This window comes from Asparagus officinalis, chromosome 1 (assembly GCF_001876935.1).
Source record: "Asparagus officinalis chromosome 1, Aspof.V1, whole genome shotgun sequence".
NCBI lineage: Eukaryota > Viridiplantae > Streptophyta > Magnoliopsida > Asparagales > Asparagaceae > Asparagus > Asparagus officinalis.
In genome coordinates, this window is record NC_033794.1 from 14963368 (window position 1) to 14990578 (window position 27211).

General features: G+C 37.4%; 5 protein-coding genes across 8 annotated transcripts in view; 2 read left to right on the top strand and 3 right to left on the bottom strand.

Moving 5' to 3' along the window:
• The window catches only part of LOC109830964 (CRIB domain-containing protein RIC5-like), a 3188-nt gene extending 1069 nt beyond the window's left edge, over positions 1-2119 (top strand). Inside the window, exons 4-5 of the mRNA XM_020398316.1 lie at positions 136-205; positions 1713-2119. Coding sequence (XP_020253905.1) covers positions 136-205; positions 1713-2119 — 477 coding nt within the window. The remainder of the gene's footprint in view (positions 1-135; positions 206-1712) is intronic.
• Positions 2787-4154, bottom strand: LOC109830970 (piriformospora indica-insensitive protein 2-like). The gene has a single exon (XM_020398322.1). The coding sequence runs from the start codon at positions 4152-4154 to the stop codon at positions 2787-2789; it is 1368 nt and encodes a 455-aa protein (XP_020253911.1).
• Positions 11411-14935, bottom strand: LOC109851318 (pentatricopeptide repeat-containing protein At4g21065-like). 3 transcript variants are annotated; one of them, XM_020421400.1, is made up of 4 exons: positions 13323-14935; positions 12930-12979; positions 12643-12699; positions 11411-11432 (listed from the first exon to the last, which is right to left on the bottom strand). In XM_020421400.1, the coding sequence occupies exon 1, from the start codon at positions 14894-14896 to the stop codon at positions 13325-13327; it is 1572 nt and encodes a 523-aa protein (XP_020276989.1). In that variant the 5' UTR covers positions 14897-14935; the 3' UTR covers positions 11411-11432; positions 12643-12699; positions 12930-12979; positions 13323-13324. The 3 variants fall into 3 exon arrangements, with proteins under 3 accessions (XP_020276989.1, XP_020276982.1, XP_020276993.1); XM_020421393.1 differs by lacking the exon at positions 11411-11432 and having other exon boundaries at positions 12527-12699; XM_020421404.1 differs by lacking the exons at positions 11411-11432; positions 12643-12699; positions 12930-12979 and adding an exon at positions 12994-13049.
• On the bottom strand, positions 16260-20348 carry LOC109851336 (NADH dehydrogenase [ubiquinone] 1 alpha subcomplex subunit 13-B-like). The gene is given in 4 exon segments (XM_020421417.1): positions 16260-16646; positions 16733-16804; positions 20001-20075; positions 20077-20348. Coding segments are annotated over 4 exon segments (414 nt in total). The 5' UTR covers positions 20199-20348; the 3' UTR covers positions 16260-16501.
• LOC109851360 (BAG family molecular chaperone regulator 1-like) lies at positions 23359-24791 on the top strand. 2 transcript variants are annotated; one of them, XM_020421453.1, is made up of 3 exons: positions 23359-23712; positions 23793-24003; positions 24155-24791. In XM_020421453.1, exons 1-3 carry the CDS (start codon positions 23589-23591, stop codon positions 24171-24173), a joined length of 354 nt encoding a protein of 117 aa, XP_020277042.1. In that variant the 5' UTR covers positions 23359-23588; the 3' UTR covers positions 24174-24791. The 2 variants fall into 2 exon arrangements, with proteins under 2 accessions (XP_020277042.1, XP_020277035.1); XM_020421446.1 differs by lacking the exon at positions 24155-24791 and having other exon boundaries at positions 23793-24128.

The following is a 27211-nucleotide window of genomic DNA, read 5'->3' on the forward strand; positions in this document are numbered from 1 at the left end:
TCATTTTCTGATAAAATGGTAGGTTTTCAGCCTAATAAAAATGGATCCAAACACGCCCTTACTGGTTTATGAATAATTACGATTCAATCCACATAGGTCGAATTCTAAATTTTGAAAATGTGATGATGGGAACAGATGGGTGATTTCCAAGCAGGATCTTCAGAGCCACAAGCTACAATTGCCCCGCCTAAGTCCCCTTCTCAAGGTTTGCTTGCACACCTCTTGTTTCAATTGAATATATAGTATTGTGCATGCTTTTGTTAGGACGAGTACCTAGTCCTACTTCCACTATTGATTAAATAAATCACATGTAGTTTTTAAAAACATTAGATAAATTATAATAGGCAGATAATTGTGTCAAGTCTAAAAGAAACAAGAAGAGAATCCAAACCTTCAAACAATTTGAAAGCGCAATCTCTTCCATTTTCTTCACCAAGAAAACTTTAGTTCTGCTTGGGTTCATTTCATAACTAAATACTTTTAGTGAATAACATATTCTAATGAGTACTAGTACTCTAGTGCACGCGATGTGCGCACGATATATTACATATTTGCTAACTAAATTTCGATAGTTCGATTGCAATAGAATGTCACCTAAAGTTTTTTTTTTCCATTTCACTTCAATATGAAAACTATGTATAGTTTTTAGTTTATTTTTCTTTTTTGAATCAAATGAAATTAGAGAGATACTTTATTCGCATCATTACCATGACATTCGTTATTTGTAGTGTAAGGCACATAGGAAGATTAAATTAGAAAATACTTTCTGTCTAAAATCTATAATAATTGAGTTGGGCTGTAGATAACGCCTCCAATCATCTGCCCCTCAACCAACTACATCATAATTATCATAATAATCTATATTAGAATAAATATTAAAATAACTCAAATACATATGGTTTTAGAGAGAGGTACCATAATAATCTACAAAGACTAAGAATAAAAAAAATTGAATCAACCGTTGATTGGAAATCCTCTAGTCATTTGTGTTACCTTATAAAGAACCACGATATGATCCGTTGAACTTTTAAATATAATACCAAGTATCAATTGCAGTTTTAGTGTCTTTATCCAAGAATTCAAGAACAAATAACCCGCCTCTGTTTCTTATTCTCCCTTGCATATACGCAAGAGGGGTGAAGTGACGATTCATGAAGCTAAGGACGTGCTTGGTGGGTTTTCCTCCAAAATTTGTTATTGTTTTAAAATTTCCAAATTTGCCCCTTAAATGAGTTGAAAGAATTATAAATATTGAGGGGGTAGTTTGTGGGTTTTTAAGAATTTGACACAAATGACCAAAGCGAAAGCTTTTCTTAAATAGTAGTTTAGATGAATTTTAAACAGGTTTGAGATGTGAAAGGGATTCATTAAAACATAGATTATTAGATCTGCATTAAACATAGAGCATGACTCCTATCAGAACGTCTTGCGTGGTGCGGGACGCGTTGCGCCTATCAGGGACTAAATGTGTTAATAACGTCCAACTCTATGCATGATTTTAGATTGCCTTCCACCATGGAACCGTTTTGACAAGATATAACTAATTTTCCATGTCAAAAAGTTAACTTTAAAAAAATCCCTATAATCATGCGAAAACACAATAGAGGGACTAAGTTATAAAATTTTAGGTGATCAATAGTAAGAAACCCAAATCTAAAAACATAGATTAAAGTTGTTAACATGTTGATGCTTATGGTTGGCCTGGGACGCAGATGCCAGCGGCAAGCCCCGCTCATCCAACCGAGACTTACCCGCACTGCCATTGCCAAAGCCAACCAAGCGCTCCAACTTCGCACTGCCGCCAGGCCGCCAAAACTCGCAGCGACTGCGCCGCGCACAACGAGGCACTCGGAGAGCGGCACCGACTGTTACGAGGCATCGCGAGCTCCCGCCGGAGCAGAGAAGCCTGACGTGGGCCTCGACGCAGAAGGAGAGACCGCAGCGGCACCGCAGGCAGCGACATCCCCAGCTACACCTCGTCGTCGCTGCAGGACTCGCCTGCACCTGCGACCAGCAAGCACAGGAGGAGGAAGGTGAAGGGGTCGTCGTCGAGCAGCAGCAGTACGTCGAAGGGATCGAGGTTGAAGGGGGCCGAGAAGCAGCTGTCGCCGGTGTTTAAGCCCGTGAGAGATGATGAAGATGAAGGCTGATGATTGGGATGCCACTGTTTTCTGTTGCTGTGTTCTTGTACAAAGAGATTTATTACGATAGGTTTATTTCTGAGGGGTTTAGTGTTGTTTTTGAGCCATAGGTACTAATTTATCCTTAATGTGTAAATTGGCAATAAGGAGGTTATTAGAGTAATGCGTCATGAACTTTTGCTAATATTATCCAGATTTGAATTTTTTGTTTACGTCCTGGTCAGGAGTAAAGACATCAATGTTTATTGTCAAGGAGCAGAGGGCCTATGGCAACAGGGAAACTGTGAAACCGTACACAGCATTGCGAAAAGCAATCAGTTTTGGATCTAAAATTGCCAAAACGAAATTAATTGCAATTATAGTTCGAAACATTGCACTGCAAAAGGCTACCAACGTGGATCTAAAATTGCAACGAGGAAACTGTGAAACTGTACGATGTCAACTTTTTAAAGCAACAAAAACATGTCATTTCTTGCAAAATTGCCGACAACAACCCCAGTAATGACTGCTCCCCTATAAACACATTGTCCCCCACCTAAATATAAACAAAACAAGCAAAAAAAAATTAACCCTGCTCTTTTCTTTTACCCACATTTTCTGTGCTGAGTTAGTTTCTATCCTCATAAATTACTAGATTACTAAAACTTAACCCCCCCTAACAAAAAGACAAAACCAGAGCTGAATTACTAAAACAACCCAAAAAAGCCTGCCCTTCAAGAAAGAAGCTCCTGACGAGAAAAGGACAGCACGGGGAATTTCAGTTTTGTTGCACAGCTCCAGCTCCCCTACGCTACTCGTGCTCCTCACATGACCCACTAACTCCTCCCCCAAGCAAAGGTTCCCGTTACCGCCGACCTTAAGCTTACCGCCTAATCTCCAAACGAACCCAGCGGAGAACGGGATCCGACCTCGAAGCCTGTTGTTCTCCACGTTAATCTCACTCGCGGTGGCCTCCAGCCTCTTAAACTGCTCCGGGAGCTCCCCCTCGAGAAAATTACCGTCCAACCCCAGATAACACAGATTTTCCAAAAACACCCCCATAGAAGCAGGAATATTACCGACAAGTCCAGTCTTTGACATTCCAATCCCCAGAATACCCTTCAGAGTCTCCCAAATCTCCGGTATTTGCCCTCCGAGAGCGTTCCCGCTCAAATACACCTCCTTTAAACTCACCATCCGGCCGATCGCGGTCGGAACACCGCCGGTGAGCTTGTTAAAGCTCAAATCCAAGAACTCGACGTTCTTAAGCCGGCCGATTTCGACCGGCACCGGTCCAGAGATCCGGTTACCGCTCAGATCTAGCTTTACAAGCTCGCTCAACCGCCCAATCTGAGTCGGAACACCGCCGGATATCCGGTTACCGCTCAGATCGAGAATCATCAGCTGGTTCAAACTTCCAATACTCGCCGGAATCGGTCCACGCAAGCGATTTCCCGAGAGAACCAGCTGGCTGAGATTCTGTAGATCTCCGATCTCGATAGGGACAGAACCGGAAACGGCCGAATTTGTAATGATTAAGCGCCTGAGATTAGAGAAATTACCTATCGAGCCACTGATTCGGCCGACAAGAGCTGGATTATTGATGAAGACGATCTCTCTCATGGCCGACGATAGATTCTTAACGAAGCTTGATTCGAAGATAGTTTTCGAGGAGGAGAAGCAGTTGTAGAAGAAAATCTTGCGGAGAAATGGGAGAGCTGATAAAGAGTAAGGGAGGGTGGCGTTTTGGGAGCAGTTAGGGTTTGATGAGACGTCGGAGACAAAGCCGAGGTTGATCTCGATGACGTGGAGCTCCGACGATGATTCTCCGACGTCGCAGACGACGCCGTGGGGCCCGTAGAGGCAAAGATCGCCGGGGTAGAGAGATCGCCAGTCGGTGAACGGATCGATCGATTCGAGAGCGAGGTAGACCGCCTCTTGCTCCGCCGGACCGAGGCTGAGGTCTTCGCCGGCAACAGAGATGGCGGATAAGAGAAAGAGGAGAATGAGGAAGAGCGAACGGTTAGACGCCATTGGAGTAATTTACGGAGATGCCACTGAGCTTGAGAGGGGTTACAGGGCTTTGGGTTTTATAGAAGAAGAAACAGTAAATGGCATTTTTGCCCCTATGTCTGGGTCAGAATAGAAGCTGCATCAGGGGAGCCCAGAGCGCGCAGGGCGCTCAGACCGCAGCTTCGCAGAGAGTAGAGAGGTAGGAATTAAATGACGATAATGACCCTAACGGATAATTTCTGCTTCGTCGAAGACGGTAAATTTCAGCCGTCGGATGTAAAGGTGTGGGAAGGGTAGAGATGTCAATTGGTTTAAGGCCTTCTTCTTTCTGCAAATCCTGCGATTTCTGAGCCTTGCTTGTGAGAAAAGCACGCTGATCCGCCTGCTTATTTTATTGATGTTTTTTTTTGTTTGGTTTGAATATATTTCTTGTTTGGTGATAAATGCTGTTCTTACAATTCCTTTGTCTTCTCAGTTGTTCAGCCAAAATTAGCAATGGCAGCCTTGAGAAAAGTAACAAGTTGAGCAAGTTTGTTGTTTTAGTCACGTATAATCATCTAAATATTATCATATAATCATGATTAATAAAATATCATATTTGCATCATTTAGGGCATGATGTTGTAATTTATTACATCATTCAAGACTCAAGTGCACGTATTGTGAGGATTAAGCTTGATTATTGCTGATTGAAGATGATACTTTTTTATTACTAGATATAATTGCCACCATTTATTTTTGATACCATTGGAACTAAATTTTGTGAATGAAATTATTATGGAACCCTAAAGTTTTTATTTTATGATAAATTCCTTTGTTGCCAACTTGCCATACGACTGCCATCTAGAGTGTGGGTTTATTGGGTCAAAGATACCAATTCGAGTTAAAATTTGAAAATAGTTAATGTCAGTCAAAGACATTAACTGACATAATTTTTAGAGAGTTTGATAAATTTTTACGAGGCTTTTGAAATGTCCGAAATGAATTTTGGAAAATTCACTTTTTCAAAGATTCGACGGAAAAAAGAGAATAGAAGGAAAAGAGGGAGAAAAAAAAGGGAGAGAGTTGCCTTCTACAATTCTAAAGGGCTGTTTGTTTGCTTTTCTTTATTTTTCAAATAAATCTTTCCTTCACTTTCTGGTGTTTCCCTTACTTTTTTGGAAGAGTGTTTCTTGTGTTTGTTTCATCATAAAACATGGATTATAGGTACTTTCCACCACTTTCATTAGTTTGGTTCATTTTAAAAAGACAAGAAAGTAGTTGAAATGTGAATTGATTCCCTTATTTTTTAGTGTTTGGTTCAAATTTAAAAAAAGAAGAAATCATGGTTGTGGTCACCATAGTGTGCTTACCACACATCAATGACGAAATCGTTGTCCAACATAAATTGAAGGGTGAACGTACCTACCATTTGAGGAACTAAATTTAAAATATGAACATTTGAGGGAGGAATTTCAAAGTAACTAAAGATTTGAGGGACTAGTTTTACATTTAAGGTAGTAATTTACAAAATGTTTAAAGATTTGAGGGACTAATTTCAAGTACTTATGGACATTTAAGGGAGTGATTTCAATTCTCTAAATATTTAAGAGACTAATTTTAAGTTTGATGAAGTAACTTAAAAATATTAAATGATTTTGAGGGAATAACTGCAAGTTTATATTAATTAATTGACTAATATCAATATTTGAGTAGTAATTTACAAAATATTTAAAAGATTTAAGTCCTCGTTTCATGAAATTAAAAGTGATAATTTTTGTTATGCTCAGATTTCTTCACTATTATCTGAATATGATATCTAAGTGTGATTAAATACAAGTGAGGGTATGGAAGAGCAACCACTGGTAAACTATGAGGTACTTGTGTACACTTTACCCATGGACATGTCCAAACCTAGCAGATAAAGCTCTCCACCAACAGCGCCAAATTCTCAACATAATTTTGTTGTCTCCGGATAAAGTTTTGGCCCACGATACAAATTATCTTAACTTATTATGATATTTAAATTATTATACTATAAAGAGTTATGTTAGATTTAGATAAGATCATATCTATGTAGTTTCTCTGATGGATGAAAACTGTTTTAAGAAGTCTTATCTTTTAAGAATTCTAGTTATAACAGAAGAGTTTTAGCCTAGCCTATAAATATAGCAATAGTTCTTCCATCAGATTTAAGCCTTTTCGGTAAGGCATATATATGCTAGAAACTCTTTCTGTTTTCTCTATTTTATTTATTCTAACGGTGATCTATCTTTTGTTCTTTGTTTATGTATATTCTCAGATAATCTCTACTATCTAGACAACAATGGCCGGATGTATCTTTCTGTTTAATTTATTTCCGTTGTGTTCTCTGTATTTATTTAGATTTCAATATCTAACAAAATTTACACACATCCCTTCCTCCAAATAGAAAAAAACCCTTGGGATAGCTGTGGGAGGACAGCACGTTCATCCTCACGAACCCACCCCACAAAAAGTCCTCAAAACTTTCTGCCTCCTCAAAGCCCACTTCGATGGGAGAGTATGAAGGGGAGGTGATTGTAACCTAACTCCTTTTTCTCACTTTGTTGCAGCGAAAACATAAAAAAATAAGATTTGATTTTTTAATTTGAATTTAATAGTTTTCCGTTGAAATCGGAGGTTTTGGAGAGGAAACAAGGTTTTCATTTTGGGTACGTGGCCACATGTTTTCCTTTATAATTTCTTTGTTCTTTTTGCAAAGCAATCAACAAAAAGATGAAGAGCTCTTGGCATTTATACGAGGTTTTCTTTGATGTCAGCTATTTTTTCGGGGTTTTCTTTATCCCCCCCACCCCAACCAAACAACCTTTAAAAAGAAAGTGAGGTTATTTTAAAAAAAATTTATAATTCAACAATTGAAGTTTTTTTAGAGGAGTTATGGAAGGTTTTATATGGACTCATAAATAGAATGTGACGAGAATCCGCTATCAACTTTGTAATTGGTAAAATCAGTAAAAATTTAATATAAAATAAATACAGGGGTCTAACATAAAAGCTGATAATAAAATATATTCATTTTCTTAAAAAAAAGAGAAGAAAAGTTTAAAGGGCATTTCTGTAATCCCAGCCTGGAGTAGGCCAGTGGGGCCCACCCCACGGAATGATGGCCTCCTTATAGAAGCGCCCAAAAGCAGCAGGAGATAAGGCGCTCAACGTCGAGCCAGTTTCCAAATCGATACGACGTCGCGATCAGCGATCGAAGTCTAAATCCCTCATCGCGCCGCGGTTACGGCGGCGTCGATAGGCGTGAAAGGGGGCCCCACGGCCACGTGGCAGACACCAGGGTCACCGCCGACAGGGGGGAAAAGCGGCTGACAACGACCGGGGCACAGTGGGCCGTACTGGGAATCATTCGCCTTCACCGACTTACCGATGGGCACGATGAGGAGGCTCACGTGGCGGAGTAACGGGGGGCGGCAGCTCGGTCTCAGGGGCCGCACTGAATTAGCGTATGAATGGGAATTGGGGGCGGGGAAAGTGGGGATGCGGTTGAGAGAGTTTAACGGAGGGAAATGCTTGGTGTTTTTTTCGTTACACGGTACTTCTGACAGTGTAGGGGCGGGGGGGGGGGGGGGGGGTGGGTTCTTGGGATTCCAATTGCGGCCTTCAATTTAATTCACTAGTAAAGCTACGGTTGTGTTTGGTTAAAATTAGATGGGAGGGTAAACACATACTCAATGATGAATTTGAGTGCAACAGTAATATTTGGCTAAAATAATGCTAGGGGCACACCCTCAACCATACTTCTAACTACACCCTCACACTCTTTATAGCGCTAGTAGGCCATGCATGATATTTTTAAAATAATATTTTTTTAAAAATATCATACATGACCCACTAGTACTATAGAGAGTGTGGGGGTATGGTTAAGAGTATGGTTGAGGGTGTGCCCCTAGTGGGACTCATTTTACTAAATGTCACTTAGCTATGCTATTGTTTCATAAACTTTATAGCTCCTGAGCGCTAAAAATTAGCACGTAAATATCTTTTAAGTTGTTCACGGTTAGAATATGATAGACACCGCTAATTAAGGAATCCGTTATAGACAAATATCCTGTCATAAAAGTTAATTAAAAGAGGAGGGTAGGCTAGTGGCAACTGCGATAATAAATGGGGTCTGTACAATTAAAAAATATTATGGGCTGATGACATGGAAATAGAGGAATATTTTCTCGTGTAACTAACAGAATGTATTAACGTGTTAGTTTTTTTATAACTTAGGATACTAAGGCTCTGTTTGGCAAAACTAGCTGAAAGCTACGAGATTATAGCTGAAAGCTGTTAAGCTAGCTAAAAGCTGTGAAATTGTAGCTGAAAGCTGTTAGCTGTGTAGCTAGCTGATTGACTAGAGCTGTTTGGAAAAAGTAGCTGTACAACTAGCTTAAATTTGTTAAATGACTAAAAAAGACATACAATATTATTGATATAAAATTAGAATTATTAGGGGCAAAAACGGAAGAAAAAAATTGGCAGCTCCTTCCCAAAGACAAACGCCACTTGAGATAGCTTTCCAAAAGCTACTTGCAAAAGACATAATCTCCAAAATAATCTCCTCATATTTTTTGTCACCAAACAGCTCTACTAGCTTATTGACCAAGTCAATAAGACACAAGCTCTTAGATAAGATACTTTTTTTGGTTGCCAAACAGTGCCTAAGTACTACTCTTTACAACTTAGAGTATTTAAGTGTAAAGGTGATTAAAAAGCAGTGTATCTAAGTGTCATTTCGCCATAATTTTTTTTCCACTTTTACTATGTTTTTGTTGGAGGGAGTAACAAAATATAAATCAGTCAATCCAATTTGATAATTGTAATCTATCAACGTGAAGCTTTTTTGTGTCTAGACAGAGTAAAATACTATTCTTACTTTCTTAACAATATATGAGTTAGTTCTTAACCAATTTAGGCAAGTGAATTAGAGGGCTCAATTATTTTTAACCCTCTAGAAGGATCATATTTATATTTTTTGGAAGTTTCAAGTTTCACATGTTAAGGTTGTGTTTACCAACTTTATACATACAATGTATAAACTTTTGTGTTTTATTGACAAAAAGACTTAAAATAGACGATTGTGACTTTGGAAAGAGAGGAAACATACCTCAAGCCCATTGGGTTAATCAGCTGGCTTGTCCAGCCCATTTTACTTATCGCGCCTTTTAAATCTGTCGCGAAGAAAGTAACTTACTTAATTTGGCCATCTATTCTATCATGCGATTCAGGCCCGTTGCCTCATCAAGTAGCATTTGTTTTAGGGGAAATTGCTTCTAACCCCCAATTTTCTTATAAGTATGCTCTCAAAACCCCCCAAAGCAAAGTCATAATCCCTTGAGCCCCCAAACACAAAACCCAAGAATTTAAAACATGTGAAGACCATAATACTCTTTCTCTCTCTTTTTTCATGATGTTACTGTGATGATTTAAAACAAGTTTTGAGGGAAAAAATTCTAGTTCCCTCTAAATTTTTTCAACGACGTCGACATCAACGGTGAAACTTTCCCGGAGTTCGTTCATGAGGCGAAGAAAACTGTGATCTTGAAGACGATGATGACGAGTTGAGTCGCCAACCTCCTTAAGTTTACATATTGTTGTATTTTTTTTAAACCGATGACTTGAGATTAAAGTAGAGTATGTAAATTTATATATTATTGTTATTTCACTGTAATAAGTTTGTTGTTAAGCTTATGAGTTGGTGGTGAAGGAATGTTACGTGTTGGTTTTGAAGGTTACGAGTTGGTTGTGAAGTTTACGAGTTGGTTGTCAATGTTACGAGTTAGTTGTGAAGGTTACGAGTTGTTACGCGTTGGTTGTGAAGATTACGAATTGTTTGTGAAGGTTACGAGTTGGTTGTGAAGATTACGAATTTGTTGTAAAGTTGGTTGTGAAGGTTACAAGTTTGTTGTGAAGGTTATGAGGTGGTTGTAAAGGTTACGCAGTGATTGTGAAGGTTATGAGGTGGTTGTAAAGGTTACGAGTTGTTTGTGAAGATTACGAGTTGATTGTTAACCTCGGCAAGGAGTTGGTTGTGAATGTTAGTTAACAACAATCACAATCAACTCATTGTCGATGTTCACAACCAACTTGTAACATTCACAAACAATTCGTAACCTTCACAACAAACCCATAACCTTCACAACAAACCTATAACCTTCACAACCAATGTATAACCTTCACAACCAACTCGTATCCTTCACAACCAACTCGTAACATTAACAACCAACTCGTATCATTCACAACCAACGCGTAATTTTCACAACCAACTCGTAACATTCACAACCAACTCGTATCATTTGGTAACCAACTCGCAAACTTCATAATCAACTCATAACCTTCAAAACCAACAAGTAACATTCCTTCACCATCAACTCATAAGCTTAACAACAAACTCATTACGGTGAAATAACAACAATATATAAATTTCTTAGGAGATACAATATACAGTTTGAAGATATATTATAGATTGGGATAAAAAAATAAGTCATATATAGTATTTTGGGTGTATGTGCATTTATGGAAGTGAATGAGTTAATTTAAGAGTAAATATTTGGGTTAAAAGACAAAAACCACTTCTTTTCTTTATTTGGCTTCACTTGTCTGAATAAAAGTTAGGAAAAAAAAGAATAAAGGTTTCACAACAACAACAACCAACAACCACAAAAAAAAAAAAAAAAAAAAAAAAAAACATAAAACAAAAAAAAAAAAAAAAAAAAAAAAACAACCATAGTTTTAACGCTCAATACAGAACTCATAAAAAAATATAAGAGTCTGGCAAGTAAATGGTCCAATTCGTATACTTAGCCTGAAATAAAAATGCTTCACAAGATACATCTGACAAGAAGAACACATATCTTGTTAGCAAAAATTGTACTCGAAGTGTGGACGAGTCAGGCGAGCTCGAGAATCCCACGCAGGCGAGCTCGAGATCTAGAGTTGCAGATGAGCACGGTCCAGGCGAGCTTCTGTCAAGCGAGATCTAGTCTGGCGAGTTTTGGAGCAGGCGAGCTCCACCCAGGCGAGCTCGAGGGGATGTGTTGCAGGCGAGTTCGAGGCTTGAGTTGGCGAGCTCGAGCGGGTGATCAGTGACATGTGAGCTTGTGGCGGAAATCCAGGCTGTCGATAGCCTATCGACAGCTCAGCTAGGGTTTCTCTATAAAAGGGAAACCCATGGGTGCGGATTCGATGCTTCTTCCCCCTCTCTCTCTCCTCGCGATTTCTGGCGATGGCTCTCTCCCTCTCTCCTCTCCCACGATCTCTCTCTCTCTCTCTCTCTCTCTCTTTTCTCCTGTGCTCACGTGATTGGGAAGGAAATTAAAGAGATAATTTATTGAAGAGAAAATTAAGAGGGGGGCATTTAAGAAGAGAATTTGTTACTGTAGCTACAGTAACAAATTAGTATTTATTGAGAGATCTTAGTTTGAGATCTGCTGTAAGTTTGTAATTTCTTGTTTGATTAATAAGAAATTTACTGTGTGGCTCCCGAGGACGTAAGCAGTTGCCGAACCTCGTTAAATTTTGGTGTATTTTCTCTATACTGCGTTTCTGCTGTTTTAGGGGTTTTGGCGTAAAATTTCCCAACAAATTTGGCTTACCAAACTAATCAAACCCTACTAGAGGGTGATCAGAGTCAATGGACTGATGCCGTGAGAACTTATCTTTACTGTAGGATAAGATCACTGCACTTGCTTGCATAACCCTACAATGGAAATCATAACTATATTTGTTTGATTAATAGTTTTGTTGCATTTCTATTTTCATTTATACAAACAATTACTTTCATTCACTTCTATGACTATTATGCGATACAAGTTAAGTTTTTATTCACAAGTATCGCAGTATCGCAACTGTTTTAATACATGCATACCATTTTAATGTTTTCCATTCAGCTCTAGGACTATTATGTGATAGAAGTTAAGTGTTTGGCTCAAAAGGATTACATTGTTGTGTTTCTGTTTTCATTCATACAAACCATTGATGTTTTTCCATTCAGTTGTATGATTATTACGTGACAGAAGCTAAGTTCTAGTTCGCAACGATCATACATGTCGCGTACGTTTTCATTCTTACAGACCATTATATTTTTCATTCAGTTCTTTAACTATTATTCAATGAAAAGACTTTAAAGTGTACTTTTATGTTTCAAGCTTTACTTGTATGGAAACCAGTAAAATTTTTCAGTCAATTGTTATAATCGTTAACAGTTTCTACCAATAGATTTTAAGGTTAGTCTCCAATTTTGTAAATTCCTTTTTCATATCTTTCTTCTAATAAAGTTAATTATAGTTGAAATAGACATATGCAAGTATGTTTAGACGATACTATGCTTGCCATCTTTAATTAATATAAAAAATAGGATACTTCTTCAGAAAAAGACTCGAGAAAAAAATTATAGGACCATAATTCTCAGACTGAGCTTCATATGAAACAATCTATTTTCTCTCAGGATAAAGCTATAAAAGGAATAAATCACAGCACTGTAGTATTGCTAATCATACCTGGAGTTTACATAGAATGACGTCGAATATAAAGGGGTCCTTCTCTAAGAGCTCAGTCTGTAAAAAACACAAACATAAAACATAACAGTTTTATAAGAATGATTGGATTTCATTCAGAAGATTGAAGCAATAACAAACTCTATTACGAGAAGTAAACGAAACAACAAATAATTATAAATTAACTGAGGAGAGCAAAAATCTATAGGAGGATCACATAAAGACCATATAAAGATTTTTCTGATAGTCTGCTAATGATTTCCACAGTAGCAGTTTATCGGAATACTTACTTTGTCAACACTCAACAGAGCCTTGGCTGCACCTCTTGATACAAAGGAATCTGCAGCAACAAAGAAAAAGGGATATTTCGAGTAAAGTGGAGATTCTTCATACTCAAGGCCTCATTCAAACTGGAAAACACCAACTGGGTAAGTCTCATAATATCAAATCAATCCTTTTATTCAGTTGTTGAAAAAGTCTTCATTTAGCAAAATCGGAATCATAAAGTCTTTTTCAAAACAAAATACAAAAAAAAAAAAAAAAAAAAAAAAAAAAAGGTTCTTTTTAAAAAAAAAAAAAAAAAAAAAAAAAAAAAAACAGAGATCAAGGTTGAAGATTATGGTCTTAAAAATTTATTGGACAAGAGGATAAATATAATCATATTATTGAGAAAAATGATACACCTCTAAAAAGGCATTGCAACATCAACAATGCTTCCTTCCATAAGTTTCCCCAATTCATCCAGCACCAAATGCATCTCTCTTGCAAGTGCATGATAAGATGAACCCTCAACCCCAAATTCATGAACAACCCCCATGACTTCAATCCAACTCTTCCCTTGAGGCTTACTCTCATCCTTTCTCGTCGATTCTCTAACAGACACTACATCATTCCACTGATTTTTATCCGCAAACATATTAGACAAGAGTACACGAGCTCCTCCATGATAGGAGCAACTCGATTCAATTTTCTCCATAACAAGTTTTGCCAAATCTAGATCTCCGTGAACTCTGCAAGCGCTCAACAAAGCCCCCAGTATCACCAAGTTTGGTTCCATTGGCATATCCGAAACCAAGCCATATGCACGAGCAAGAAGCCCAGCTCGACTGAAGAGATCAACCATACATCCATAATGCTTGATCTCTGGCTTTAAATTGAACGCTTCCATTGACTCAAAAATTTGAATTCCTTCATCAACTAACCCTGAATGGCTACAAGCAGTGAGAACTGCAATAAAAGTAGTGGAATCAGGCACGATGAGCCTTTTCTGCATCCGGGAGAACAAATCAAGTGCATCGTTACCAAGCCCGTGTGAAGCTAACCCTGTGATCATAGCTGTCCATGAATGAAGATCTTTGTTTACTGTGCAATGAAACACTTGCCAGGCAGAAGTTATGCTTCCACATTTCGGATATGAATCAATCAACGAGTTACGAATAAAAAGATCATGATGCAACCCGACTTTCTCTATATAAGCATGTAAGCTTTCGGCTATATCCAAAGAGCCTAAACCGGCACATGCTGATAAGACTGAGACCATCGTCGCAACATTAGGTCTAACGCTCGAATCCCCTGCCTGAACCCTCATATTTTTGAAAACATCAAGTGCTTTTAAATGGCAATTTTGGGCAACTAACCCCGATATCACCGCAGTCCAAGTAGTTACATCTCTTTTAGGAATTTCATTGAACAAACGTAAAGCATCATCGAAAGCCTGGCAAGCGAAATACATGCTAAGCAGTGAAGTTTGCACAAATGGGTCAGCCCCAAATCCAAAAATAAACACATGGGCATGGACTAATTTTCCAATATTAAGATTGGGTGTGACAGAATTCAGCGATTTAATCAAAAAGGGAAATGTATGCTTATCGGGAAATATTCTTCTCTCAAGCATTTCAACATACAGCTTCAAGGCAGAAGATGGGTTAGATTTAATCATAGTATTGAATGAGAATGCATTGGGATTCTTCATTTGGGTAAAGATCAAAGAGCTGAAGCTTGGGTCAGGAGGCAAGAAAAGAGTAGAAGATTGAAGAATTTGGCTAGAAACGAAGGGGTTTTGAAAGAGGCCGGAGACTAATGAATAGGAGAAAATGGGTTTGAAACAGCGATGGGGAGAGCGTTTGTGAAGGAGTTGGAGACGAGGGTGTTTTCGAAAAATTTGATTGGTGGAGACCCAAGATGGGGATTGAGCTTGAGAGGAGAAATGGGGTGATGAGGAGATTGAAGAGCTGAGATTCCAAGGTTTTCGAATCATCAGATACGTTGGCCACAACAATTTTAATCATTAGATTAATTGATCTTAAGTTAATTTTGATGTAGATATCTAATCTTAATTTTCAGATAAATCAAACTATTACTGACTTTATATATCGTATGAATTACAATTTTTCAATACTATCTAGTTCTGTCATATCTATCTTGTATCTTCATGTATATCTAGTTATATATCAACATGCATATTCGTATCCTTATCTGATTTTAATAGGGGTGCATACGTTTTAAGTGTGGCTCGGATATGTTACTTATCTTATTCGAATTCGCTTACCAATTATGGATATGGATATGATTATAGATATGACTATGTAAGAAAATTTTATTTCTATGACTCTGTAAGAAAATTTTATTTCCATATCCGCTAGGGCTTCTATGTTTGCACGGAAGTACATATGAAATAGTTGAAGTAAAGAAAGTAGATGATATTTCTGCTACTTTCAAACAAAAAAAATATTTGTTTCCTTGAAAAACATACTTCCTATACTTTCTTAAGCGCTGATGTGGCGCTTACGCGTCATTCCTACTTTCTAAATACTTTTCCACCCTCAAGGCTCAGAACTAGCTCGGAAGTTAGTGAAATGTGCATTAATTAGGAAATAAATAATTTTCTTATTAATATTTCCTTTATTAATTACTTATAACAACTTTTCATTGCTATCCTAAAAAAACTGAAGATTAAGAACTATTATTTCCACTACTTCAAAAAATATTTGAAACACACAAAAAAGTATTACTTCAACTACTTCCTACTTCATAAATGAAAGTTACTTCTTTGATCTATTTCCTACTTCTGATATTTCTATCAAACAAAAAAGGGAAAAGATGAACAATAAATAAATGAAAAAAAATGATATGAGGTTGCTGCTCATATTGCAAAATGAATTTTTCTAACGGCTGCATTTGTGCAGTCCAAGAGAATGAGAGATAAAGAGAAGAGATGTAATAACAGAAATTAATACAAATTAGGAAAGACACACTTGTTATTTATTTCTCTTATCTCTCATCCCTTAACGAATGACCATAAACACCCGCTAGAAAAATCGTTGCAAAATAAGCTAACAATATATACACATGTAAATTAATCCATTCTAGTTGTCACATCAAAAAGCATAGTCTCGTCTTTTTGACTCTTAATAACTCATTTTATTAGATAACCTGCCACTTCACAGCGATCAAACCTTGAATAAATTTCACAATACTAAAAGGTTTTTTCTACAACGTATAATAAAGTATTTTTTAGAAAAAATACCAAAACTTTTATTCAGTAGGAATGTACCACATATCGTCAGAAAATTACTTTTACTATGCTAATGACCTTGTTAGATCTCTAATGCTCCCAATAGTTAAAGGGGGAAGAAGGTTCACCGGCTACTTATATAAAGTAAGTCCTTACCAAATATTTCATGGAATTTACCCAAACAAGAAGCAACGAACATTTGCACTTGTACATTTGAATTCATAACAAAGGAACAACATGGTAACACATGGAATTTCGAAGTACACAAAAAGCAATTTATTCAAGCAATGTGCACTTCCACATGAAGAAGACGAAGAACCACATCCGCGATTTGATGAACTCCCCTTCTCACCAGACGTCAGGGCGAAGTTCGCCTGTCGCCGGAGGAGTCCACCGACCAGAGTGGTAGACGCTCTCGCCAACCTTCCACCCAGGAACGTCTTTCATGATCCTCGCCTCCTCTTCCAAGTACTTCTTCCACTCTTTGACAAATCTATATTAGCCGCAAATGATACAATAATGTCAGGAGAATGATGTGAGGAGATGAGAACCTAAAGTGGAAGAATTCAGGGTGCTTGCCTTTCATCTTCTTCAGCTTGAAGCATGGGAAGTATCGCTCTTCTCGCAGCATACTTCTCTTCCTTGAGAGCCCTACACATTTGGAAACATAGGGGAATGATGATTATAAATACTAGAAGATGCTACAAAAGATAACTGTACAGCATAGTTATGGCTATGGGGAACTTGAGCTACTGACATAATAGGGCAATATGAACATGTCTGTTGGTAAAAAAACCAATTACATTTAGAATTATATCTAAATCTTTTATATTCGGGCCTCCAACGTAATATTTATTGATAGAAGTAATTTTCTGCAGCGCATGTGGTTCCACGAGCACTAGAATGTTCAGCAATCAAGCTTTTCACATATCCTTACTTAACCGGTCATATCCAACTACTTAGTCATTCCCTTCACGATTACCCTACCACTAAATCAAACAATGGTCATACACTTCCAAAGCAGCCATCCCATTCTAAACTCCCTTCACAAGCACCGTGGCTGTGACTGGTAATGTATGTTCAACCTTTGAGAATGGCCATCTCGGTACAATATGTACACTTTATGAATATTCAGCCCCTAGTAGAGAAGAATGTCATCTTGCTGTCATGCTTCTTTTAAGGTTCATCAGTATCATTCTACCTGTCACAATGATACCTATTCTTGCAGAACATTAAACACACCACAAATTGCTTTGTAATGTCAAATTTTCTAGAACTTGCATGATTAGTTCAGTTTCAAGGTTCCTATCGAGGAAGCTGTGTATATAATCTTCAAGATATCTTCCTATCAAAAGTTACATGCCTAACCTTGTGGATATACTCTTCAAGATATCTTCATATCAAATGTTATATGCCTAACCTTTCCTTCATAACTATTGACCGTGATATGTCTTTTACGTCCACCCTCATTTTTGTTATTCCAACAATGATCCGGCTTCTCATAACTATTAACCTTGATAAGCTTGACCTTCCACCCTATTCTTGTTACTCCAGTAATAGTCCACAAACTCTTCATACTCGGTTACATACATAAATGTATATAGATCTCGTCAACACTTTGCATTTTTGCATGCATTATAAATAATAATCTGAAAGCAAATACCACATATCAACAAAAAAGCAACAGTTGGGTCTTATGGCCAACTACTGTACATCAATACATTACGGAGATAAATTTCCATAATATACTTTACATCTTTTAAGAATAGGCCTTCATGCACCACCACCACCACGAGGTCCACCATTATCGAATCAAACCTACATTTCAACTACACAAGCAATGTGGCATGCAGTTGCATAACATCTTACTGCAAATAATTTTAAACAAGACATGTTGTACGACTCTCAATCTTTTAACTGAGCTGCCAAACAAAGATATTAAACTTTGGAGCAACTTAAAAGATGGAATCAGCAGCACTTAAGCACTCAACCTACACCTGAATCCAATATGCATATTTAACTCGGGGGAAGCTGCCAGGTGGCAGTAAATACAGTAGAAACAATGTACTCCGTGGTTCTTGATGATCCATACCTGGCTCTTGACTCAAATGTCGGTCTTTCTCAACTGTCTATTTTGCACAATGATTTCCCTCACTTTTTTAATTTTGACCAGTATTATTAGAGAGGAAATAGAAGAATGGAAGATCAAAATGATGAAAATAGTAGTATATAAGGAAAAAAAATGGTGTATGAAGACATGAAGAAGGTTGAAAATACTCAACATAAATTCTAACTGCAATGATCGACAGGAGATGATTTAATCCACATGACTTTCCATTACACCTTTGTGACTAATATTTTCTTGATAATATCCATTGGAGTTTCCAGCATTCCCATGCTTGGCTACCTCATTTCCGTTGCTCAAGGATGAGGAACCTGTATATACATGGTAATTAGATGTTTACAACTTGACATTTGACCATTCAATTCTTTATTGTATTAGTCCACATCAATATTGTGATCAGCTTCTATACTACATCAATGAATGTGCACGATATTATCCAGTGCTTGAATACGAATTTGTGCTACTCCAGAAGGTAGTTCAATAGGCACTAGTTCAATTGAACATCCTTTCTTCAGGTTCTGGAAGCTGCAGTAGCTATTCATTTTAGTACTGTGCTGCTCAATAACTATAACAGCCAATCTATTCTACAAAACCACTTGCACCGCACCATTTTCCAACTTCTAGCACTGAAGGGGGCCTCCATCTGAGTTTCACTCCCTAGTTGAGCATGCCAGCACAACTAGTTTTGTATTTTCTGTTGAGCAACAACAGATACATACACGAGTTGTCATAAACTCCAACTTTTTGCATGAGACATCACTCCTAAAGGTGTAGCAGAAAGATAGTTTCGTTAGTACCCATCCTACCAATCTCCCACTTTGAATTTCATCCCAAAATTTTCTCAACCTTCTCAACATCTTCACCTCCCATTTTGGGCACCTTTTGTTCCCGCACATACCACTATTTCTTTGCGCTTCTATTATCTCCAGATTCCTCCCATCATGTGGAGAAATTCAGTTTTCTAAATGGCATTAAACTATAGGATCATTTGCACTTTGGTATCACAAAGTTGTCACTTTTTTGAACTTTGATGCCCCAAATCTTCTTCTTAGTTTGGATATTTGGCACTTCGGTGCCGGTTGTCACTAGACGTGAGAGTTTACGGCAGCAAAGCGTCAAAAATAAACCGAGGCAACGAAGTTTGAAAATGTGGCAACTTCTTGCCACCAATGTGCAAATTATCCTAAAATATATACACAACTACACTTCAGAACCTCCATAGTTTATTTTCATATTTTCCAAACAAAGCTCAATCGTTTCCGTATTCTACTTGTGGCTAAATCAAACGTTTTAGCTCTATATATCCCAAGATTGTCTCCAAGCTTCTAGTTCCACAACCAACCTCATTCCTGGAAGGACAAAAAAAAAAAAAAAAAAAAAAAGACACTCGTGCTTCCATGTTTTCCACTTTCGAAAATTACTCAGAACTCCTCAGATCTCCACCTAAATCACTACATCGAAAATTACTTATCTTACCATATTTGCACCTTGTGAACAAGGCACTCGTTCAAAAATCTAACTTTTCATCTAAAGAAGTCGCAAATACATCAAAAATCCCTAATTATTACCATCAAAGCAACCGGTGATCCTCTAGGATCAAATCCCTAACCCAATCCCTGCTTCAAAATCCAATCAACTACTCAATTAACTAGATCAAATTGGCGATTCCTCCTCCATAAAAATCCAGTAAAATTGAAAGCCTAGAAAAGAGTTATTCTGCACCTGCGGATCTTGTTGCCCTTGCCGACCTGGTACATGCCCCAAGAGAAAGCGCCGAGAGCGGCCGTGAATACGGCTGGTCGGGATCCGGCGAGCGTAGCGGGCCGGAGCGAAACCGCCAGGTGGCGGTCCGTCCTGAAGGACCGGCATCTCCCTCACGCTCGCCATTCCCGGTTTCTTTCTGATCATCGCCTCCGTCATCTTCGATTTGCCTTCGGTTCGGTTCGGTTCGGTTAGATTCGGTTTCGGTTTGGTTTGTTTTTACGAGAGTTTTCGAGTCAAATTAGTGAGAGAGCGAGAATGAGAGAGAGGGAGGGAGAGAGAGCTGGGCTGCTGCTGGAGGGTCTGTTAGGATAGTCCTGCGGAGGTTGGTTGGATTAGTTGGTACCGTAGGCGACGAAGTGGGCCCATTTATGGGCCCCTCTTGGTTGTGCAGGCATTTCTTAACGAAGCCTTAGCCCAAATTTATTTAAGGGAGAAGTCTCAAAAAATACCATTCTTTAAAAATTATTAGCAAAATCAACCTCTTTTTGGCTAGGTTATCACGGCTAGTCTAAAAGATGTTAATTTTACAAAATATAATCTTTAAAATACATAAGAGTAGTAGTCTCATGTATTTAGAGGTCATTAATCACATACTAATAGTACAATGTATTTTAAAAGAATCAATTTAAACAGTAATTAGTAACGGCTAAATACACAAGAGTAGTAGTCCCATTTATTTTAAAGACCGGAATTTGCAAAACCAACATCTTTTTAGCCGGTAGTGATAATGTGGTCAAAACGAGTTTGATTTTGCTCATAAAATTTAAGAATGATTTTTTTTTAAAAATTCTCCTAAATTTATGACGTGAAAGAGATTGTTGATGTGCTTCCATTTTGGGCCTACTGATGTTTTTTATGAGTCTTGTTAGGTTTTGAGATAGGTCTAGGGCCAGTTCATTTGAAAAGTGGTACATTGCAAATAATCTATCTCATTTGTACTTGTATTTAACAATTATGAGACTTTAACTCTTTTATTAGCATCTCTCACATTCCATGTTTGAGGAAGAGGGGAGTTATCTGCAACTTTTCCTTCTCAAAATGTGAAGGGGGGAAAAATGTCGATGGATGATAAATGCTAGTGCAATTACAGATAAAGAGGGTTATATGCAATTTACCTTTCTTGAAAAAAAAATATGCTAAATAGACCACTTGTTGTCATGACACATAATATTTTATTCAGATATCGCTTTACCTATGTATGACTATCAATATGTCACTGTTAAGAATGCTAACATCAAAGGGGTAAATTACACTAAACCCCCGTGAACTTCTAGCGTTTTGCACAAAACCCCTATGACACTAGACCCCAATAACATTTGGTAGAAGACCCCGACATCTTTTGGATAAATTACAGCAAACCCCCAATAACTTTCGAAATGTCTTTTTATGTTGTTTTCTAGTTCTAATTTATGGGGCTTATTTGCAAAATGCAAAAATTTATTTAGGGTCTGCAAAACATTAAAAAAAAATTGGGTGGGGGGTGGGGGGTTGAGGGGGTTAGCATGATTCTAGAAGTCCATAGGGGTTTACTGCAAAACGCTGAAAGTTCACAGGGGTTTAGTTTAAATTTTGAGTAAAGACGAAGCAGAAGAGAAGAAGTGAAGAGGAGAGGCAAGAACCTTGTGAGGTTGTTGTTCAAGTTCTTAGTCGTGTAAGATCTAGTAACGAGCCGTGCAGGATCTTATATTGTTAAAGCAAGATAGCTGAAACATAAAATGGTAAACTACATAGATAATGAATTTAAGGTTTTTCGTCATTTTGAGCCACATCTTGCACTTACTTGCCTCACAACATATTATGATATGGATAAACAAGAAATTATGTTATCTCATTTATAAGTAACTAGTATAATGCACGTGCTTTGCACGTGGACATGTTGTTATATTTAATATTATATTATTTAATAAATTATATATAAATATTTTTCAAAGTTATTTAATTGCATTATGATTAAAAAAATTTTAAGTTATACTATAATTAATACTTATACTATTATTAACATACATTTAATAGTTATTTAAATTAGCTTATTATTATATTATTAACAATTTATTTAGGAGTATAATTATTAAATAATTATGTAATCATTAGTTTAAGTAACACAATTGATATAATTAAACCATTTATATTATTAAATATTTGGACATATTTTATTACAATATTTATTAAATAATGGTAATAATTTTTAATATTATATGACTTTATGTTGTAAAGAATATTACATTGCTTGATAATTAATATATCATCTTAGTATTAAAAAATTGGATGGTATAAATTAAAAATACTATTATTCAGGAAAACTACTTTATATAAAAATATTGGATCATTGAAATTTATGAGACATTTACTTTCCAACAAAAGTGAATGACTCATAGATTTCAAAAATCCAATATTTTTATATAAAGTGACTTTTCTAAATAAAAATATTTTTAATTCATAATGTCCAATTTTTATTACTAAGATGATATTATAACATCGAAAAGGGTGATATTCTTTACAACATAAAGAATTAACCCCTATTTATACTATTATTAATGACTATAATTATGTACAATATTTTATTAAATAAATAATTTTACTATTTCATTACAATTAATAATTCTTTTATAATAAATTATAATATGTTTATTAACTTTATTATCATTATTATTAATATATTCTAGCGAGTGACCAAATATTTTGGGAAAAAAAAGAGAAAAGTATGTCTCATAAATTTCATGGATCTAAATATTTTTATATAAATTACTTTTCTAAAATAAAAATATTTTTAATTTATAACATCCAAATTTTTATTACTAAGATGATGTTAGTTATCGAGCAATGTAATATTCTTTGCAACATAAAGAAGTAACCCCTATTTATACTATTATTAATACTTATAATTATGTGCACTAATTTATTAAATGAATGACTTTTACTATTTTATTTAATTAATAATTATTTATAATTAATTATCATATATTTACGAATTTCGTTATTATTATAAATTATTAATATATTCTAGTGAATGACCAAATAATTTGAGAAAATGAAGAGGTGCATAGTTAATGAGAGGTTATGGATCGTTAGTTTTATAAATAATGGCATTATGAGAGTTAAAAAATTGAGAGGGTAAACAGAGAAATCAAAAGTTTTGACGTGGGTATTCTCTTTTATAAATAGTATATATATATATATATATACTATTTTTCGCACAGTAACGTGCGAAAACGAAGAGAGGCGTGATTCGTTGAGTTGGATGACAGCTGGATGCCCGTGATTCCTTCAGCCCTCTTCTTTTATTCTTTGTTTATTCCTTCTCCCCTCCGCTGTTATTCTTTGTTTATTCCTTCTCCCCTCCGCTATTCCCAATTTCCTCCTGCAAAAATGGCATATTTTCTCCCTTCTTTGAGACCCTTTACAGAGATCTAAGCTCCATCGCAATCTCCACATCTTCATCAGCTCAAAGAAGATGATGCGAGCTAGCAAGAAGTCCACATCTAAGCTCCAATTTTGAAGGTTTCGTCCGCGGCAGCCGGCGGCGAGTGGGAGGTCCGGCCGTGCGGGATGCTGGTTCAGAAGCGGAGCCAAGAATCAGAATCCGCATCCAAACCGGCTCCGGCGATCCGGGTGCTGGTCAAGTACGGATCCGCTTATCACGAGATCTGTGTCAACTCTCAAGCCACCTTTGGTGAGTTTTGTGTTCAAGAAATTATGGTTAATTATCTTTTTCAGGCTCTAGGCTCTGATCGGGTTTTGGATTTGGAGCAGGGGAACTGAAGAAGCTGTTATCGGGTCCAACGGGTCTACACCCGTTAGATCAGAAGATACTGTACAAAGACAAGGAGAGAGAATCCACAGCGTATTTGGACACCGCCGGCGTTAAAGATAAATCGAAGCTCGTCGTGTTAGAGGATCTCAAAGCTCAGGCTAAACGATGTCTTGAAATGAGGCGAGCTGTGAAATCTGAGCAGGCGTCGAAATCTATCAGTTGCCCTTAGAATTGCAGTCGTTTGTTTCACTGTGATTATAAACTTTTCCAAAAACAGTTGTAAAAATGGGTCAGATTTGTGAAAACAACTTGCGTCCACGAGAACTGCAAGTCATCTTTTGTAAAGATTACTCATTTCGAAATCTATCAGTTGCCCTTAGAATTGCAGTCGTTTGTTTCACTGTGATTATAAACTTTTCCAAAAACAGTTGTAAAAATGGGTCAGATTTGTGAAAACAACTTGCGTCCACGAGAACTGCAAGTCATCTTTTGTAAAGATTACTCATTTGCTGTAGTAGCGGCAAAAATAAACAGTTCTAATTGCAACTGTCTTTTGCAAATTGTTGCTTTACCATTTTCTATGGACCAAGCAGCCTGGTGGAAGTCAGGAGTAGTTTTCCTTATCTGCTTGTTAATAACAAGAATAGTGTACTAAACATAAACAGTTTTTAATTGCAACTGTCTTTTGCAAATTGTAGCTTCCATGTTTGTTAAGAAATGCTGTTATTTTTATTGGAAAACACTGCAAATTATAAAAAAGAGCATAAAACAGTTTTTAATTGTATAATTGTGGGATTGTTTGAGAACCTTTTTTTCGATATGCAGATAGAGCATTACCTTCAGGTTGTGAAAACCGAGTTGGTATCACAAAAACATTACCAAGAATTTAAACTCCTTGAGGACTATGAATATACTGCCCATAGCAGTTTAGTGCACAGCCTGGATGTTCCTGTGGCCAAGTTTCATTTTGAGCCTTCTCCAATGCAGGTTCGTAATAAACACCTGTGCTTCCAAGAAGTATTCTATAGTGTCTGAAGTTCCGAAGTCTTTTTCCCATTTCATCACAAATATTGTCTGTGCTATCATTGGAGGAGTTTTCACGGTTTGTACTTGATTGACTTGCTAAAGTACCTTCTTCATTTCTGGGAAAGATTTGTGCATTATATTAAATGACCTAGTTAGAGTGACCAAACAAAAGTTCTAAATTTTGACATCAAAGTGTATCAGAAGACAGAAGAATGGTCCCAATAGTTTGGATTTCTTTTTTACAAGCATCCATAGCAGTTTACTTTGAATAAGCCTTGAATTGCATGTTGAATGTTTTAGAAGATTTTTTGTGGTTTAAGATCGCTAAACTTGCTGCATGTATATTTTATTTTATTTTGATGTCAATTTAAAATATACATGACCACCATCATTTTTTCAGACATGTCAGAGTAATGAGATTATGTTACTAAGCTGCAGATCTAACTCCTACTGGTTTTTTTGACTTCGAACTTGTTTTGGACTTATTTTCAGGTTGCCGGCATATTTGATTCAATACTACACAACACAATGCGGCTTGTGAAGAAGGTTGAATTAGGAAAACATATTTGAGGGAAGATCCGAGAGAATTTTTGTTATAGACAAGCTTCTATGAGTTGACCGCACACTAATTAATGTAATTAGAATTCTTTTTTTTTTTTTGGGGGGGCTTGTGAAGAAGGTTGAATTAGGAAAACATATTTGAGGGAAGATCCGAGAGAATTTTTGTTATAGACAAGCTTCTATGAGTTGACCGCACACTAATTAATGTAATTAGAATTCTTTTTTTTTTTGTTTGAACTGGCTTTTTGAAGATTTTTAAACGATAGAAGACAAGTAAAATGGATGTTGAAAAATATTAAATCCGTGTGGTCTCATAAATGCTACTATATTTTTTGTATTCAGTTGCTTGAAAAATTGCTATGCTCTACTCTAGCAGGTATGCAATCTATAAACATAAATTGCCATGTTACTCCTGTCAATTTTCATGAATGTTATGTTGCTATCTACAGATCTAAATGAGTTTAGAGAAAGATTTATAAGGACTGGTAATTTACATCTGCAGGTAAAATATTTCATGTGTAAGGTCCATTTCAAAACAAAGCCCTCTCTGTTCCTTTATTCATTGCCCAAATTTGGCTGTTTGTTTACAAGCTCGATAACTCACAAGGCCAAACAAATCAAATATAGAAAGAGAAAAAGGAAAAAACCATATATATATGTATACGAATTAAAATCAATCGACTCTCGGACCATCATGCATCGCTTATTCCCACAACTCCCACACGCAAAAAACAAATAAATCTCAAGCACACCTCAAAACGCGAAGATGAGTGACCCAAAGAGGGCTCCAACGGAGCTCATGATGCCCACAGCCTTCAAAGTAGCCGAATTTGGCGGCGGCGGCGGCGGTCTTGACTCCTCCCCGGTCGGAACCGGTGCCGGCGTAACTTCTGCGGTTGCTGGCGCCGGGGGAGGAACTTCTGCAGGAGGCGGCGGCGACGGAGGAGATGTTGACGGCGCCGGAGGGCGGCCGGCAACGAGGAGATTGAACGGACGCCGCAGGGTAGCCGGTGCAATCGCTGGCGATAGGCGGCACGGGTGTCGTTCGGCGTTGCTGCTGCGGAGGGAGAAGGAATAAACAAAGACTAACAGCGGAGGGGAGAAGGGAATAAAACAAAGAATAAAAGAAGAGGGCTGAACGAATCACGGGCATCCAGCTGTCATCCAACTTCAACGAATCACGCCTCTCTTCCTACCACCGCCTTTCGCCACGTTACTGTGCGAAAAATTTTCGCATACCAAGAAAATCCCTTATATATATATTAGGGAAAACGGATCCTGAATGCTCGAGCTCACGGAAAACTTCCTGCGCTTAGGCATGGACGTGCCCACGGCGTGATTGGAGCGATTTCTTTCGAGCGGAGAAATGAGCTCTGGGTTTTTTTGCAAAAGTGCCTTCTCTTGTTCCTAGGTCATTAATTCTCTCTAATGCCTGCTCCTCCTCATTTGCATCCGGCGATCGTCTCTTCTTCTCCCATTTTCTGCCATTTTCTCTCCGAACATTTCTCTGCGCTGCTGAGCTCTGAACCCAACAAGAGATCAAATCCGCGACGAAACTGTTTCAACAAATAAACCTTGTAAGTTGTATTCCTACCTATTTCTGCGTTTTTTGTGTTTCGGATATGCCGTCATCTGATCTGGACGTACCTTATCTTTCTTCAATTTACTCCGCCATTCTCGCCATTTCTCTGCGGCTTCTGAGCTCTGGACCAACAATGAGATCAGATCCGTGACGAAATCCGCTCGCCGGGCAGAGAGGCCCATCGCACAGATCAATTAGGGATTACGCTCGATCTTCGGTTCCGAGAAATTTCCTCGCTCAGTCGAAATC